The following is a 15,347-nucleotide window of genomic DNA, read 5'->3' as shown; positions in this document are numbered from 1 at the left end:
AAATCACGGAAATCAGGTTTATTTTTCTATTGGTCTTATAGTTTTTCATTTACATGTTAAAAACCATAAATGAAGTTGGTGCGCTAACAGTTTCGTTAATTTTTTAAACGGCTAGTCTAAAAAGAAAACCAATGACTAAATCGAAATCAGCGTTCAATTTCGATTATACCGTCTGATTTCTGGAGAATTTCAAGAGATGTCATTTTTGGCCGATTTTGACAAAAGTGGAAAGGCTATTCCCTTCCCACTTTTTCATTTTTGACCAAATTTCAAATTTGGCTTAAAATACATGATTTAGATTCAGAATTGAATGAAAATCACGGAAATCAGGTTTATTTTTCTATTGGTCTTATAGTTTTTCATTTACATGTTAAAAACCATAAATGAAGTTGGTGCGCTAACAGTTTCGTTAATTTTTTAAACGGCTAGTCTAAAAAGAAAACCAATGACTAAATCGAAATCAGCGTTCAATTTCGATTATACCGTCTGATTTCTGGAGAATTTCAAGAGATGTCATTTTTGGCCGATTTTGACAAAAGTGGAAAGGCTACCCTTCCCACTTTTTCATTTTTGACCAAATTTCAAATTTGGCTTAAAATACATGATTTAGATTCAGAATTGAATGAAAATCACGGAAATCAGGTTTATTTTTCTATTGGTCTTATAGTTTTTCATTTACATGTTAAAAACCATAAATGAAGTTGGTGCGCTAACAGTTTCGTTAATTTTTTAAACGGCTAGTCTAAAAGAAAACCAATGAACTAAATCGAAATCAGCGTTCAATTTCATTATCCGTCTAATTTCTGGAAAATTTGACAAAAGTCTTTTTTAAATACTGATTTAGATTCAGAATAAAAAATAGGGAAATCAGGTTTTTTTTTCTATTCTTATACTTTCCACTTTTTACATGTTTAAAAAAAAAAATCGAAATCTGCGTTCAATTTCGATTATACCTTGATTTCTGGAGAATTTCAGAATCATGAATTGAAAATTTATAATTTAAAAAAATCACGGAAATCAGGTTTATTTTTCTATTGGTCTTATAGTTTTTCATTTACATGTTAAAACCATAAATGAAGTTGGTGCGCTAACAGTTTCGTTAATTTTTTAAACGGCTAGTCTAAAGAGAAAACCAATGACTAAATCGAAATCAGCGTTCAATTTCGATTATACCGTCTGATTTCTGGAGAATTTCAAGAGATGTCATTTTTGGCCGATTTTGACAAAAAAAAAATTCCTTTCCCCTTTTTCATTTTTGACCAAATTTCAAATTTGGCTTAAAATACATGATTTAGATTCAGAATTGAATGAAAATCACGGAAATCAGGTTTATTTTTCTATTGGTCTTATAGTTTTTCATTTACATGTTAAAAACCATAAATGAAGTTGGTGCGCTAACAGTTTCGTTAATTTTTTAAACGGCTAGTCTAAAGAGAAAACCAATGACTAAATCGAAATCAGCGTTCAATTTCGATTATACCGTCTGATTTCTGGAGAATTTCAAGAGATGTCATTTTTGGCCGATTTTGACAAAAGTGGAAAGGCTATACCCTTCCCACTTTTTCATTTTTGACCAAATTTCAAATTTGGCTTAAAATACATGATTTAGATTCAGAATAGAATGAAAATCACGGAAATACGGTTTATTTTTCTATTGGTCTTATAGTTTTTCATTTACATGTTAAAAACCATAAATGAAGTTGGTGCGCTAACAGTTTCGTTAATTTTTTAAACGGCTAGTCTAAAGAGAAAACCAATGACTAAATCGAAATCAGCGTTCAATTTCGATTATACCGTCTGATTTCTGGAGAATTTCAAGAGATGTCATTTTTGGCCGATTTTGACAAAAGTGGAAAGGCTACCCTTCCCACTTTTTCATTTTTGACCAAATTTCAAATTTGGCTTAAAATACATGATTTAGATTCAGAATTGAATGAAAATCACGGAAATCAGGTTTATTTTTCTATTGGTCTTATAGTTTTTCATTTACATGTTAAAAACCACAAATGAAGTTGGTGCGCTAACAGTTTCGTTAATTTTTTAAACGGCTAGTCTAAAGAGAAAACCAATGACTAAATCGAAATCAGCGTTCAATTTCGATTATACCGTCTGATTTCTGGAGAATTTCAAGAGATGTCATTTTTGGCCGATTTTGACAAAAGTGGAAAGGCTATACCCTTCCCACTTTTTCATTTTTGACCAAATTTCAAATTTGGCTTAAAATACATGATTTAGATTCAGAATTGAATGAAAATCACGGAAATCAGGTTTATTTTTCTATTGGTTTTATAGTTTTTCATTTACATGTTAAAAACCATAAATGAAGTTGTTGCGCTAACAGCACTGTTTTCGTTAATTTTTTTAACGGCTGGTATAATGAGAAAACCAATCACAAAATCAAAATCAGCGTTTAATTTTGATTATGCCGTATGATTTTTGGATAATTTCAAGAGATGTCGTTTTTGGCCGATTTTGACAAAAGTGGGAAGGCTATACCCTTCCCACTTTTTCATTTTTGGCCAAATTTCAAATTTTGCTTAAAATACATGAATTCGATTCAAAATTGAATGAAAATCACGAAAATCAGGTTTATTTTTCTATTGGTTTTATAGTTTTTTATTAAAACGTTAAAACCCTAAATTAAGTTGTTGCGCTAACAGCACTGTTTTCGTTAATTTTTGAAACGGCTTGTTTAACGAGAAAACCAATGACTAATTCGAAATCAGCGTTCAATTTCGATTATGCCGTGGGATTTTGGATAATTTCAAGAGATGTCGTTTTTGGCCGATTTTGACAAAAATGGGGAGGCGGGGTGAAGCGGGGATGATTACTTCACACTTCGTCTTCATCCTACATGGATACGTTGTCAGTTTTGCCGTAAGGACAAATGGTTTCCGAGATTCTATGGCGAATTGGCGACCAGGCCGGACCCTATCGGGAACTTCCTGAACGGAGTGAGGGCCCCTAGTTTGAAATTTGGTCAAAAATGAAAAAGTGGGAAGGGATGAACATATCATTGAATTACAGTAATTTCCCGATAGGGATTCTATCAAAACTCGCATTTCCCAACCCCCTGATACAGGCACCCCTACCCTTCTACAACGACCGGTGGATCGACCGACACTTTTTCTGAGACTTTACCCCAGAGATGGCGCTGATGGCGCGGCGATTTCAGGGGTGTCCGCACTAATCTTTCGTTTGTTTTTTTTTTTTAGATGCTGTGCCACTGAGATTGGTCTATATTTGTAGAGGAAATAATGCAGCAGCTTCCGGTCGAGTCCCCGTTTTTGTCGGCTGAACGACGAAGGAGTGCGGAGCAGTTTAGTCGGCCCATTCGAGTCGATTTCAGGGTCTCGTACGTATCTTTTATACGTTTTCTTATTTTAGATGCTGTGGCGCAAAACTTGACGTCATGTTGTAGAGGAGATAACGCGGAGATTAACGAAGGGGTCGTGTCAATTATCGGCTCAACGATAAAGGAACACGGAGCAATCTAAGAGCGACTCGAAGTTTTGGGAGATTTTTTTTCAGAGAGATGGCGCGTCGGTCATGAAGATAGGGAAAAATCAGGCCGCGAAGTTGTTTTCAAGGCGGGGCTTTGTGCGTCGCCTGGCAACGGACTGGTTTTTCCACAGGCCGTGTGAGGCTGTCAACATGGTCGCACTACATATGTATTAAGGTAACACCTATTGCACCTCACACAGCGTTGCCAAACTATATCAATTTTTCATTTTTTTTATTTTTTATTTTTTTCCCCCCTAATCAGGGGGGGAACCCTGATGCAGGGTTCTATGACTCTGATTAACTATGATTAAGATCCTTATTATAATTTAAAATCCGAATGGAGCTTCTTTCTTTTTTATTTGTTTGTTTCCCAAAGGTAATTTACTACCGCTAGATGACGTTTAACTTGACACTAGTTCGTCCAGTTTGAACGTTTCTTAAACAAACTGTTTGCCCATCGATATAACTAACTTGCTCTACTTGATTACTCACAGCCTCAGTCATCAGTTTTTCCGGAAGAGCAAATGGTTTCCGGGTTTCTGTGTGGCGAATTGGCGTCCAGGCTGTGTCCTATCGGGAACTTCCTGAACGGAGTGAGGGCCCCTAGTATAATTGATATAACTGCTGAAACAACACAAAATCAAATAACAGTTTAAAAATCTTCTATGACTTTTAGCTCTATGGCTATGTTGTACGATTCCCTCTTGAGGCACCCAAGCACTACCACTGTTCACACGTATCATCAAATGACCAGTCTGTGAAGTAAGTGAGATATTATGGCATAACTCATTGCCTTACATACCCTAATTTATTAATACAATTACCATTATCAACGGAGCCTCCCACATGCAACGCCACATCAAGTCACACATGCATCCACTTGACCACTTCCAAATTTCAATGCGCGTCTTCGCCATGCCGCCATTGTTTGTACAGTAGCGATCGAAATGGGCCTAACAATCGATCGATAAATTCAATATGTAGTGGACTCCTCCTTCGTTGAAGGCGTGGTGCGTAAATTTCCGCCACAAGATTGCATTTTCTTAGAAACTTTTTTGCTACCCTCCCTTTTCTTTAACTAGCGCCATCCCAGCCGCCATTTTCTAAGATGGTGATGGGTATACCCGTTTACCCATCAAAACCGGACCAGCCTACCTATTTTAGCAAATAGTCTACCCGGATCGCCTATGGGCGACTATTTTTGGCGACGATCCACAGGTAACCCGGGTTTTCGAGAACCGTGGCCGAGCTCTACCGCCAGCTAGGGCTCGGCCGCGATCACTTTCTAATCGGGGACACCGCTAAGCTTCCCCGATAAAAATGAATCGGGGAATTTCGGTGCGGGGATTTCTTATTTCAGTGCGGAACGGTGCTATAATCGGTGCTGCACCGATAGCACCGCTTTAGCCATAGGGGGTTAGTCTTACCAGTGACCTTGAGTTTTTATAGACCAACGAGAATCACGTGACTAGGGTCACATTTTGTTCTTGTTGGCCGCAGGGCAATTGCCAATTTAGATCACTATTCAAAGTATTCATTGATAATCGGGGAAGGCACCGAGCACCGAAATCACTTCCCCGATTAAGATTATCCCCGCACCGGATCGACTAAAAAGCTCTCCGATTTCCGCGGGGCCGAGCGCTACCCGCTACCGCCAGGCGCCAGCGGCCAGCCAGAGTAATAGAATACTGGTGTAGCCACGGCCCATGTTAACTCCCCCTCTCGGATTTTTTCCCAAAAGTTGTTCCCAATTTCGCGTATCGATTGTGAGAAAATGAGGCAAGATATCGATTTAAGTGTCCCATAACCGTAACTGCCACCTTTGAATTGAGTTTTAAGAGTTGTTATTGTTATAACAACCCATATGTTTATACATACATTTTTTCACACTAATTAATTAAGCCACTTTTTGTTTACTTTCTGAAGTACAGACGACGAAAATGAGCGAAAACATAGCGAAAACGTAATACATCACAAGTTCACAACACAGCCGCTGTGGCGCTTTCGTTATGGGACAGAAAGACTTTCAGGCCAAAAAGGCAATGGGTAGGGCTCGGCCCCGGTTCTCGAAAACCCAGTTTACCCGCGGTTCGTCGCCAAAAAAAGTCGCCTATGAGCGATCCGGGTAGTCTATTTGCCAAAGTGGGTAAGCTGGGCGGATTTGATGGGCAAACCGGGTATACCCACCGCCATCTTGGAAAATGGCGGCTTGCAAAGCCCCAAGTTAAATTAAAAGGGAGGGTAGCAAAACAAAATTTTTTGTGGCGGGAAATTCAAAGGGCGTCACTTGATATCAGGGAAAACTCGGGTAATCGGGTAGGAAATCGGGGATAACCGGGTTTTGAACCCGGGTAATGGAAACGGTTTTCGAAATTGTGTTATACCCACATGGTACCCGGGTAGGTAGTGGGCACAAAGTCTTAGGAACCGTTACCCACCGGATCCAATTTTTTTGCCGAGAAGACCTACCCATTCGCCCAAATACCTACCCATTGGACACGGGGCCGAGCCCTAGCAATGGGAGGGCCCGCCATAAGCGTGGCTACACCAACACCAGTATTCTATTACTCTGCCCAGACTAATAGAATACTGGTGTAGCCACGGCCATGTTAACTCCCCCTCTCGGATTTTTTCCCAAAAGTTGTTGTCAGTTTCGCGTATCGATTGTGAGAAAATGAGGCAAGATATCGATTTAAGTGTCCCATAACCGTAACTGCCACCTATGAATTGAGTTTAAAGGGTTGTTATTGTTATAACAACCCATATGTTTATACATACATTTTTTCACACTAATGAATTAAGCCACTTTTTGTTTACTTTCTGAAGTACAGACGACGAAAATGAGCGAAAACATAGCGAAAACGTAATACATCACAAGTTCACAACACAGCCGCTGTGGCGCTTTCGTTATGGGACAGAAAGACTTTCAGGCCAAAAAGGCAATGGGAGGGCCCGCCATAAGCGTGGCTACACCAGTATTACTCTGCTATTACTCTGGTCTGGGCCCGGCGGCCCCGGCCAGCCCTAAAAATGAAAATGTGAAGGCTAAAATTGGTAGTATGCAGCTGCAAACATAAAAACATTAGCCTCATGCTGTATCGCAGAAATATCTAATGTATTTTTAAAAACTTAAACACGCTGTTCTAAAATTATTGTTTATCTTGCCAATTTCTAATCTGGCTTTTTTGTCAACTAAATATCAATCCAATGGCACCCATTAAATTTCATCGTGTCATTAGTTTCAGCAGTGAGGATCCCGTAAGTTAGTAAAGAAAATCAAGAAAACTGTGTTGTAGAAACCTGATGTCTTCAATTTAATCATATATTGTCTGATTGAATTTGCTGATAAATTGCATTATGATAAACTTATTCTTTTAGTAGCAGTTCTTGTACAGCCATTTGTCATTGTGACCAAGGTGTACCCAAATGAAATTCAAGATTCACACAAAAACTTTTTCATTTTCTTTTGATTTCCATTCTGTAGAATCAACCAACAGAAAACCTAATTAAAGATGGAGCATACAGGAAATGGAGGTGTAAATCTGGTGGAGAACAAAAAGCTTGGGTTGAACTTCAGCTAGAAAAGCCCACACTAATCTTTGCCATTGACATTGGAAACCATGGCTCTGCTTTCATTGAAATTTTAGTAGGTAGAAGCGGTTGCCCAGATGAAGAATACAAGGTTTGAAAATTTAAAAGAAGCAACACAAAGCATATTAATATATGTATCTGTGTACCTCAATAGACACTCTTGAATTCTGCCACATTTATGACACCTCAAGAATGTCGTAATGAAACAAATCTCCAGCGTGTGAGAATTTTCAAAAACCAAGATTTGAATAAGGCCACGCTAACTGAGAAATGGGACCGTGTTAGAGTAGTGTGTACCCAACCATTTAACAAGCACCTACAATATGGAATTTCATTTATAACTATTCATGCCCCAGAGGAGTCATCTAGTAAAGTTCAAAAGTATGTTTACAAAACTATTTTATTTCTATTTTTACACACTCTTATGGGCAAAAAAATTTTTTTTTTTTACCAGTTCAAAAAGTATGGACTTTGGGATGTTCAAACTTAAAGAAGGGCAGACCGACGACCCCATCAAGCAAGGCAGTCTGTTTTCTCGGTTCAAGTCGTCCCAATCGCCGATGACCAGTTCACCAAGTACTCGTAATGGCACAATTTTAATATTCCGCCTTTCAAGTGTGTAAAACACAATATCTTTATTTATGTAGAGCCTGGTGCCATCCGCGCGGCGTCGCAAAGTCTCGCTTCAGTTGCTCTAGCCCAGAGTGAGAAAGAGGCTTTGAGCATTTTGAAACAGTCACCCACAAAGGATGGCAGACCAGACATAAAGTTAACAGATAAACTTAAAACATTACAGTACCAAAGTCCGACAACTTCAAAAATATTTTCGAGCAATGCTGAAATTCAGTCGTTGCCTAGTCGTAAACTGGTAGAGTCGGATCGTATTAGATCGTCTATGCCGTCCGCTACACCACCAGCGAAACCATCAAATAAGAAAATAGACGAAAACAAATTTAAAAATGCCACCCCTAATCATTCGCGGAAGGAAGAATCAGCGAAGAGGAAAGCACCGCCATCCTCTCCTTCGACAAGTGTAATTTACAAGTTAATGTTCAAAAAGGAAGAAATTCGATTATTTTATGCAAACTAGGTGGAACAGTTAGTGAAGAAACAAAAAATAACCAAACCTTTTAATCGTCTATTGGATGACGTCGTAGTAGTACTCAGTGGTTTTCAGAACCCACTACGATCGCAGTTACGGGATAAGCTGCAGGCCTTGGGAGCCACGTACAAACCGGAATGGAATGCGTCCTGCACTCACTTGGTGTATTGTCCATTTCAACTTTTTCTTTGCCGATCTGTGCTCACCTGCAAATTTTTATTATAGGTGTGCCTTTTACAATACGCCGAAGTTCCTCGAAGTGAAGGGTAAAGGTAAAATTGTCACAAAGAACTGGGTAGAAGATTGCTACGCTAAGCGAAAACGGTTACCTTGGAGACGGTAAAATGAAACATTTCTTTGCGTAAGTGATTAATATTAATTTAAACGTTTTGTATAAAGTTATTGTTTAGATAAAAACGACAGAGGGGAAGAAAGCGAAGAAGAAATTTGGGCTGGACCAGAGGACCAGAATCCGACATCCCCAGCTCCTAAACGGAATAACAATGTAGCAGCCCCCGTCTCTAAGACAGCTAGTAGTATCTGCGCAACGCCCAAAACTAGTAAAGTCAAAGAAGATGAAGACGACTACGGAGGGTCAACTGAAGTAGATGAAGTGGACACAGACGATGAAATTGATATGTAGGCTTATCAGACGCTAACTCTCGAATGTTGATTAATGGCTGTTCTCCTTGTTCTGAAATAGGATAAAGAGGAAAATTTTGCAGGAACAGAATCTCTCAAAAGATTTTCAATCTTCAAATATTTACAATGATGGCAAATTTCTGCTGGGAAAAGATTTGTCTGAAGATGTCAAGGAAGAACTTACCCGCTACGTAACTGATCTTCAGGGGTATTCGATTATTGATGGAGTGCTAAATTTTTGATTTTTCATTAACTACTATTTTTTAAACAATAGTCAAGTCGTTCCCAAACGGAGATCCAGTATTAAATACTTCATTACAGACAACCCAGATGATGCCTCGATTGCGAAGGTTTGAATAATTTCGTTACTTTGAGAAATAGTTCACTAATTATTTGCTAACATTTTTTTAAAGGTACTGGCGAAAAATAAAGAAATAAAAATCGTTAAAAGTGATTGGATAAGAGAATGCAAAAAACAACACGCTTTGGTTATGCTAGACCCATTTCTAATTGCACTGTCAAAGTGAGATAAATAATAACGGAATTCTAAGATGAACTGTTTACCATTGTCCTATAATTCGTGATCTAAGTAACCTCGAACATGATCTTTCGTGATCCAGAAATCGTCCACCACACGGCCATTTTGATCATCTGAGACCTGCTCCAAATGCAAATGAGTCTTGTTTGCGATTAATAAACGAGAATATCCATAATCGTTGCTGCGAAAGGCTGACCAATATGGTAATTTTTGAATAAACTCATCACGTTCTTCTCGGCAACCCTGAATATCGAAATGATTGTAAAAGTAAAGAATTCAATATGAAAATTGATCCTTCGTACCGCTGATCCAGTTGTGACGTGAACTGGGGCTTTCGGGTTAGTATATGGATGCTCCAGACTTCCATTCATTACCGTACGGTTATATAAAGGCCACAGTCGCTCGTATGAATGCTCATGAGCCCACAAGGCCAAGTCCACTCCATGTTTGTAAAAGAGTGGCTCCAAGGCGAACCTAAATGATAGATGCTGTGTTTAATCATTCTCTGGCCTGATATGATGCGCGGATGATTACGCCTATACCAGTGGAATAAAGAAAGTCCTACGCGGGTAAGTGTATCTTTCTTTGTACAATCGTCTTGGTCTGTATTCGAACAATACATTGGACGGTGACCCATGGTTATTATCCAGGGGCGGACTGTCCGGTTTTCAGGAGCATTGGCTTCTTCGAGGTCGCGTGTAAGCCAGTCGTATTGTAAAGCAATCTGCTTGAAACCATAGTTGATGAAATAGTAAAATTCTGTTGAAATGGATATGATGTGCGCTGGGCCTAGGTTAAAACTGTACATTAAGCCATTCTCGTTGCCTGGCATAGAGAAACGAGCCTTGTAGTGGCTGAAATTATATTTCTCTTCGTGATTTCCCACTGAGGTCATGTACGGCAAGTAGGCAGCTATTGGTTCAATTTGGCGCATGAATCGATCTCCAAGCTGACCTAGAAAGTGTACTTTCAGGTATCAGTGAGTCCTTATATTTGAGGTAAATACATACCGTCTTCTTCATACAAATCATATCCAAAATCACCAACATGAAATACTGCATCGTATAGACCTTCCTGTGCTTCTTTTTGCAGCCGTGAAAGCGACTGAGGATTTTCTGAGCCCAGGTCGCCGTACACAGCAAGTCTTGGAGACCAATCTGCCGAACTGTCAATAGTGAGAAAATTGTACAGGCTAGACCAACCAAGCCAACTTCCACATCTATAAACTACAATTCATATGTAGAAAGAAAAGGGGTTACAACTTCTCACCGATCATGTATGAGAAAACCCAAAATTACAGTATTTCTGCTTTGGCAACAGCCCTTTAAGTTTTACTCTGTGAATGAATTGCACTCTTTTTGCTAGTCCTCCATCTATGAATTCTTTAGCAACCCCAGTGGCTGTTTGAGTCAGATTACTTTCAACAATTCCATATTCCACAAGACTTGCTTCGTTTGTACTATTCATTGTACTCCATGTGACAACAAGATCCCTTGCATTATCTATAAGTAAAAATACCCACATTCAAAGGAAATTAAAAAATAAGACAGAAAAATATCAAGAAATAACAATAAGAATCAAATGATATTGAATAATATCTACACCAGCATGTACCTGAGAAAGATAAATGAATTTGTTGTGGCTGAACATCATAAATGGAAGTGGCACCTACCAACGCCAACCAATAAAAGGAGAATGATAGGAACATACTAGAAAGCACTAACATTTTCACTAAATTCTGCATTAATTTTTAATTTCTTATGCCAAATGGACCATGGAAATGGTAACATTGATGGTCATGTTTTGAAAACAATGCTGTACTGGAAGGTAGACTGTCACTGAGAAGAATGCACTGTCCTTTATTGTTTGTTTTTAATTAATACAATTTCAAAATTACTTTTAGAACTAGCAAACTTAATGAAAACATTGGCTCCAGTTGTGACAGCTCTGTTTTCCACACTAGCCTAATTATTCTCCCGTAAGGTCCGTATTTACTTCGTCTGCTCGTACCGGATCTGGTCCAAGCCCCCAAGAGTCCTGTGTGCCCTTGGTCCCTCATTACCATGACAAATCCTTCACGATTCTAAAGCCGAACTTTGGCAAAACTGCATTAAGCTCACTTTAGAAATATTCAACCGTATCGACTCGACTCCGTATTAACTCCGCCATTTTCGATCAGTTACTTAACGTTCAGAAGGACATTTGCAACTAATTTGTGCGCTTGCACAGAGATAATTCATTGTGAACGCGATTTCAGGTCACGAAACCCTCACTGTTAGCTTTGTACTTAAAGCAGCTCATGCATTTGCCAGACTTTGAAGATGACTCGCATGTGGGAAATGGAACTTCTTTCCGTTCGCATCAGTTGCCAACATCTTATGTTGTCCAGCCCTGGCTCCAAACTGCAGCAGCATAAGTTGTCATATTCTCACTGGAACCAGCCGAACTGCCAAGGTAAAAGATGTAACACTGAAATGCTAAATGGAAACCTTCCTTTATCATGCTTACCTTGAAAAGCAGCCTTTGGATTGGCCGAAGAAAAAGGTAGAAAGGACCAACAACCTATTCTACGTCGGAAATAAAACGAACTGTATGACCTTATTTCCAGGTACATTTTTTCAGTGAAAAGGCTTTTACTGACCTGGACAATATCTGTTCCAAGGTTGAATCTTTTCAATTGGATGCACGTAAGCAATGCCATGCGGAACGGTATAACAGAACAGGTAACACCAACAGCAAGATTTTAGTTATGGTTAGCGATTTGAGAGGTATGAACTATAAAAACTACTGTGACGGCTAGCACGAACATTTTTTTTACCTAAAGAAAACTATAATATAGTAAAGAAGAGTTATCCAAATATATTGATTTCATTTACAACAATTTCCTAGAAAGAAAATTAGACAAACCAAATAATTCTCCAGGCGAGGCTTGAACTCGCGACCTCGGCATTACTTTCATCTTCCTATAATTCATTAGCGCAGCGAGACACTGTCATATAAGTACCTTGCGCTAACCAACTGCGCCACTGGAGATATTTAATGATTTTAAATATTCCTATTAGTATTATAAAAATGACGAAACCTTGGTTTCCATTGATCGGCAAGTGACCCCGAGTCATCAGTTCAAGATCCGTTAGACCATACCGCTTTGTACAAAAGCGAAATTCACGCCAGATCTAACAAAAATTCAAAGAAAGACAAACCATTTTATTTCCGTCTTTCAGCTCGACAACACATGTCAAGATTTTGCTCGTTTATTAGTGAAGGGTTCATTGATGGGGACGATGTATTGTCATACTATGTAAATTCGAACACTACGTTTAATGGAACGTGATATTTCCACAAAGATTGACTTGATGTGTTACAACTACCTCTGGCGAGACTCGAACTCGCAATCCCCGGCTTAGGAGGCCGGTGCCTTATCCTTTAGGCCACAGAGGCTTGAATACTAGGTAATTAACAATATTAGTATTGTAGCGGGTGCCTTCTTCTATAAAGAAATCCGCTCAACGTAGATACATGAAGGGTAATTTTGTCCATGTCTAGGCAAATCACCAGAAGAGTTGTTCACCTGTTTCGTATAAAAATGCAAACTTAGCCTGGGACAATCAAGTAAGTTAAAAAAGACTTGGGGTATTCATTGATATAAACAATTCTCCAGGCGAGGCTCGAACTCGCGACCTCGGCATTGCTTTATTTAAGTGACAACTCATCAACGCAACCAGTTACTGTCATATAAGTACCATGCGCTAACCAACTGCGCCACTGGAGATATTTGACCTTATTCGTATTAAAGATATAGTTATCAGAAATGGCAATTCAAAGTGTTGAGTTTGCACCGTATCCAAAAAGAAACATTTAGAATACGTTAAATATACGTACTAATCATTAGTTTTACTTCAAGGCATAAAAAATCCATTTCATTCTTACTTTCATCCGTTCTGCATTTGTTAAATCCAGTGAAAGAACTCGTCACACTGCATCCATTCTTCCTTACAACGAAACACACATTAGTTAAGCAATTCGTATATCTTTGTCTACCTCTGGCGAGACTCGAACTCGCAATCCCCGACTTAGGAGGCCGGTGCCTTATCCATTAGGCCACAGAAGCTCCAATATTTAATAAAAATATATTCAAAATGAGGTTAAGCGTCTTCTAATTTTTTTAGAAAATCACATCATATCAACAACATTTCCGTTGTGCATATGCACTGGACTTAGAAGTGGAATTCCCACCAAAATAGATGCGGATCCATCACTAGAATTGAACAAGAAAATGTTTCAAAAGATAAAATTTTAGTTAACTTAATCATTTTACGGCATTTTGTGGGGAAATTTTTACGTACCTGTCACAGGAAAAGCGTATTTTTTAGTTCTCGTCTATTTATACATTACATTTAATCTCCTGAAAAAGCAGGTAAAATGTTTTGAGCGAACCTGACCTACCTCTACTTTGTAGATGTAGGCTCACATCCGGTCTAAGGCGAAGACCTTGTTTCCAGGTAGAAAAAGAAATGAAAGTTTTGGTTGTCACCGAAAATAATTCAAGGTTAAAGAATATATCGACTGCAGTTAACGATAGACAATAAATGAAACGAAGAAAATCAACTTAATTTATCCCCGAAACTTGAAATTTTAAACTTAGGTGTACGTTGAAGCCTAGGAAATTCCCTCGAATCGAGCACGATGACACAACTTATCAATTTACATCATTTTAGGGACATGGATTTTCTATGAAAAGTACTTTAACAATCTGAGAAACGTAAGGGGACTACGTCTGTTAATTATGAATACAATTAGAATAAGCAACTATACTTTCATTTTTGTATCAAGTATAGTTTTGAGCTGTGGCATCTTTCGTAGCCTTATTGAAAGTTGACCCATTTTCTAATCCATAGCACGCAGATTACCTTTAGAGCTTAACAGACAATCTTCCTTGTTAACCCTCAAGGTCAAAGAGGAAAACGGTACACACAAACTCGTGTGAGCTGTAGGTATATAAGGTCGAGGTTGTTTCACCCTAGTCATCCCAATCTTCACAAGCTACTCTCAGGAGTTACTACTACTCACCCACACTTCTCTCCCATCTACTTCCTCCGAAGAAAATGAACACCTTTAAACTGGTGAGTTTTCAATTAGCTTGGTCTTGCATGTCTAGTAAAAACTTGATTTACATGTCGAGATTTTCGAAAACTAAAATTCAATTTAGGTCTACAGTATTTAAATAGAGATTAAAACATAACTGACGAGGGTGTACGTAACTCAATTTCTTTTTACCTGATATAGGTTCTTGCCGTATGCTCCGTCGTGGCTGTTACGACATGCTCTGGCCAATATCTGCAGTAAATATTCAAATTAATTTCTTTAATCAAATATCTTCATGACATCACTTATTCACTTACCAGGTCAGGCAGACCAAGCTGGGAAATGCAAACTACACCCAAACCCTGGGTTCCAGTTAAGTCTGAGACGGAAACCAAATATCAGACAATTCCGGTTCCAGCCAACACCAACATACCTGCCAGCGCTTTCCCCAAAGTAACTCAACAGATCTGCACTTGCACGGCCGTGTCTGAAGCTACCGCTGCTGGCATGATCGAAAAATACCAGCAGCCATCGTCCGGTGCAGCCACCACCCAGCAGGCCGCTCCCGCTAAGCAAGAATCAGCTCCTGCCCAGCAATCAGCTTATTCTCCAGCTGCTCCTAGCCAACAAGAGACTTTGTCCACACAAGCTCCTGCTCACAATGGGTATTATACTACCACGGCCGCTCCAGTTGATTTGGCTCCTCCTGCCCAGTATGCCCGTCCGGCTTATGCCTCCCCGGCAAAGCTCACCCGCTATTAAAAGAAAATAGATGATCAGACCGTGCGTTCAATAAAATTCGACTGTGTTTGAGAATTAAAAATGCAGATGGAATCTTGAAAAAATGAATAAACAGTTCTTTCATGCACTGTAAAACAACTTCTC

At 39.1% G+C, this 15,347-nt stretch overlaps 3 protein-coding genes and 4 non-coding genes across 9 annotated transcripts; 2 read left to right on the top strand and 5 right to left on the bottom strand.

The window, feature by feature from the left end:
- The first annotated feature begins 6,525 nt into the window (after positions 1-6,525).
- Positions 6,526-9,395, top strand: LOC116930263 (DNA repair protein XRCC1). Of its 2 annotated transcripts, none has more exons than XM_045179593.1 (11): positions 6,526-6,762; positions 6,989-7,186; positions 7,250-7,476; positions 7,550-7,671; positions 7,743-8,128; positions 8,186-8,361; positions 8,423-8,536; positions 8,597-8,836; positions 8,901-9,047; positions 9,114-9,189; positions 9,253-9,395. In XM_045179593.1, the coding sequence occupies exons 1-11, from the start codon at positions 6,712-6,714 to the stop codon at positions 9,364-9,366; spliced, it is 1,851 nt and encodes a 616-aa protein (XP_045035528.1). In that variant the 5' UTR covers positions 6,526-6,711; the 3' UTR covers positions 9,367-9,395. The 2 variants fall into 2 exon arrangements, with proteins under 2 accessions (XP_045035528.1, XP_045035517.1); XM_045179582.1 differs by having other exon boundaries at positions 6,528-6,762; positions 7,550-7,677.
- Positions 8,573-11,371, bottom strand: LOC116930264 (acid phosphatase type 7). Of its 2 annotated transcripts, XM_045179612.1 has the most exons (7): positions 10,992-11,371; positions 10,676-10,879; positions 10,388-10,603; positions 9,920-10,331; positions 9,680-9,851; positions 9,404-9,620; positions 8,573-8,891 (listed from the first exon to the last, which is right to left on the bottom strand). In XM_045179612.1, exons 1-6 carry the CDS (start codon positions 11,119-11,121, stop codon positions 9,411-9,413), a joined length of 1,344 nt encoding a protein of 447 aa, XP_045035547.1. In that variant the 5' UTR covers positions 11,122-11,371; the 3' UTR covers positions 8,573-8,891; positions 9,404-9,410. The 2 variants fall into 2 exon arrangements, with proteins under 2 accessions (XP_045035547.1, XP_032793548.2); XM_032937657.2 differs by lacking the exon at positions 8,573-8,891 and having other exon boundaries at positions 9,122-9,620; positions 10,992-11,370.
- A 920-nt stretch (positions 11,372-12,291) lies between these two features.
- Positions 12,292-12,410, bottom strand: Trnai-uau. Its single transcript has 2 exons — positions 12,373-12,410; positions 12,292-12,327 (listed from the first exon to the last, which is right to left on the bottom strand). It is a non-coding gene; the product is annotated as a tRNA-Ile (tRNA).
- A 335-nt stretch (positions 12,411-12,745) lies between these two features.
- On the bottom strand, positions 12,746-12,818 carry Trnar-ccu. Its single transcript has one exon. It is a non-coding gene; the product is annotated as a tRNA-Arg (tRNA).
- Positions 12,819-13,030: 212 nt separating this feature from the next.
- Positions 13,031-13,149, bottom strand: Trnai-uau. Its single transcript has 2 exons — positions 13,112-13,149; positions 13,031-13,066 (listed from the first exon to the last, which is right to left on the bottom strand). It is a non-coding gene; the product is annotated as a tRNA-Ile (tRNA).
- Positions 13,150-13,415: 266 nt separating this feature from the next.
- Positions 13,416-13,488, bottom strand: Trnar-ccu. Its single transcript has one exon. It is a non-coding gene; the product is annotated as a tRNA-Arg (tRNA).
- Positions 13,489-14,412: 924 nt separating this feature from the next.
- On the top strand, positions 14,413-15,338 carry LOC123476819 (predicted GPI-anchored protein 58). Its single transcript, XM_045179565.1, has 3 exons — positions 14,413-14,500; positions 14,664-14,719; positions 14,783-15,338. Exons 1-3 carry the CDS (start codon positions 14,483-14,485, stop codon positions 15,222-15,224), a joined length of 516 nt encoding a protein of 171 aa, XP_045035500.1. The 5' UTR covers positions 14,413-14,482; the 3' UTR covers positions 15,225-15,338.
- Positions 15,339-15,347: the final 9 nt, after the last annotated feature.

The sequence above is a fragment of the Daphnia magna genome, linkage group LG1 (assembly GCF_020631705.1).
Source record: "Daphnia magna isolate NIES linkage group LG1, ASM2063170v1.1, whole genome shotgun sequence".
Classification (NCBI taxonomy): domain Eukaryota; kingdom Metazoa; phylum Arthropoda; class Branchiopoda; order Diplostraca; family Daphniidae; genus Daphnia; species Daphnia magna.
Note: the sequence above shows the minus strand (reverse complement) of the source record. Positions and strands in the feature narration are given on the sequence as shown.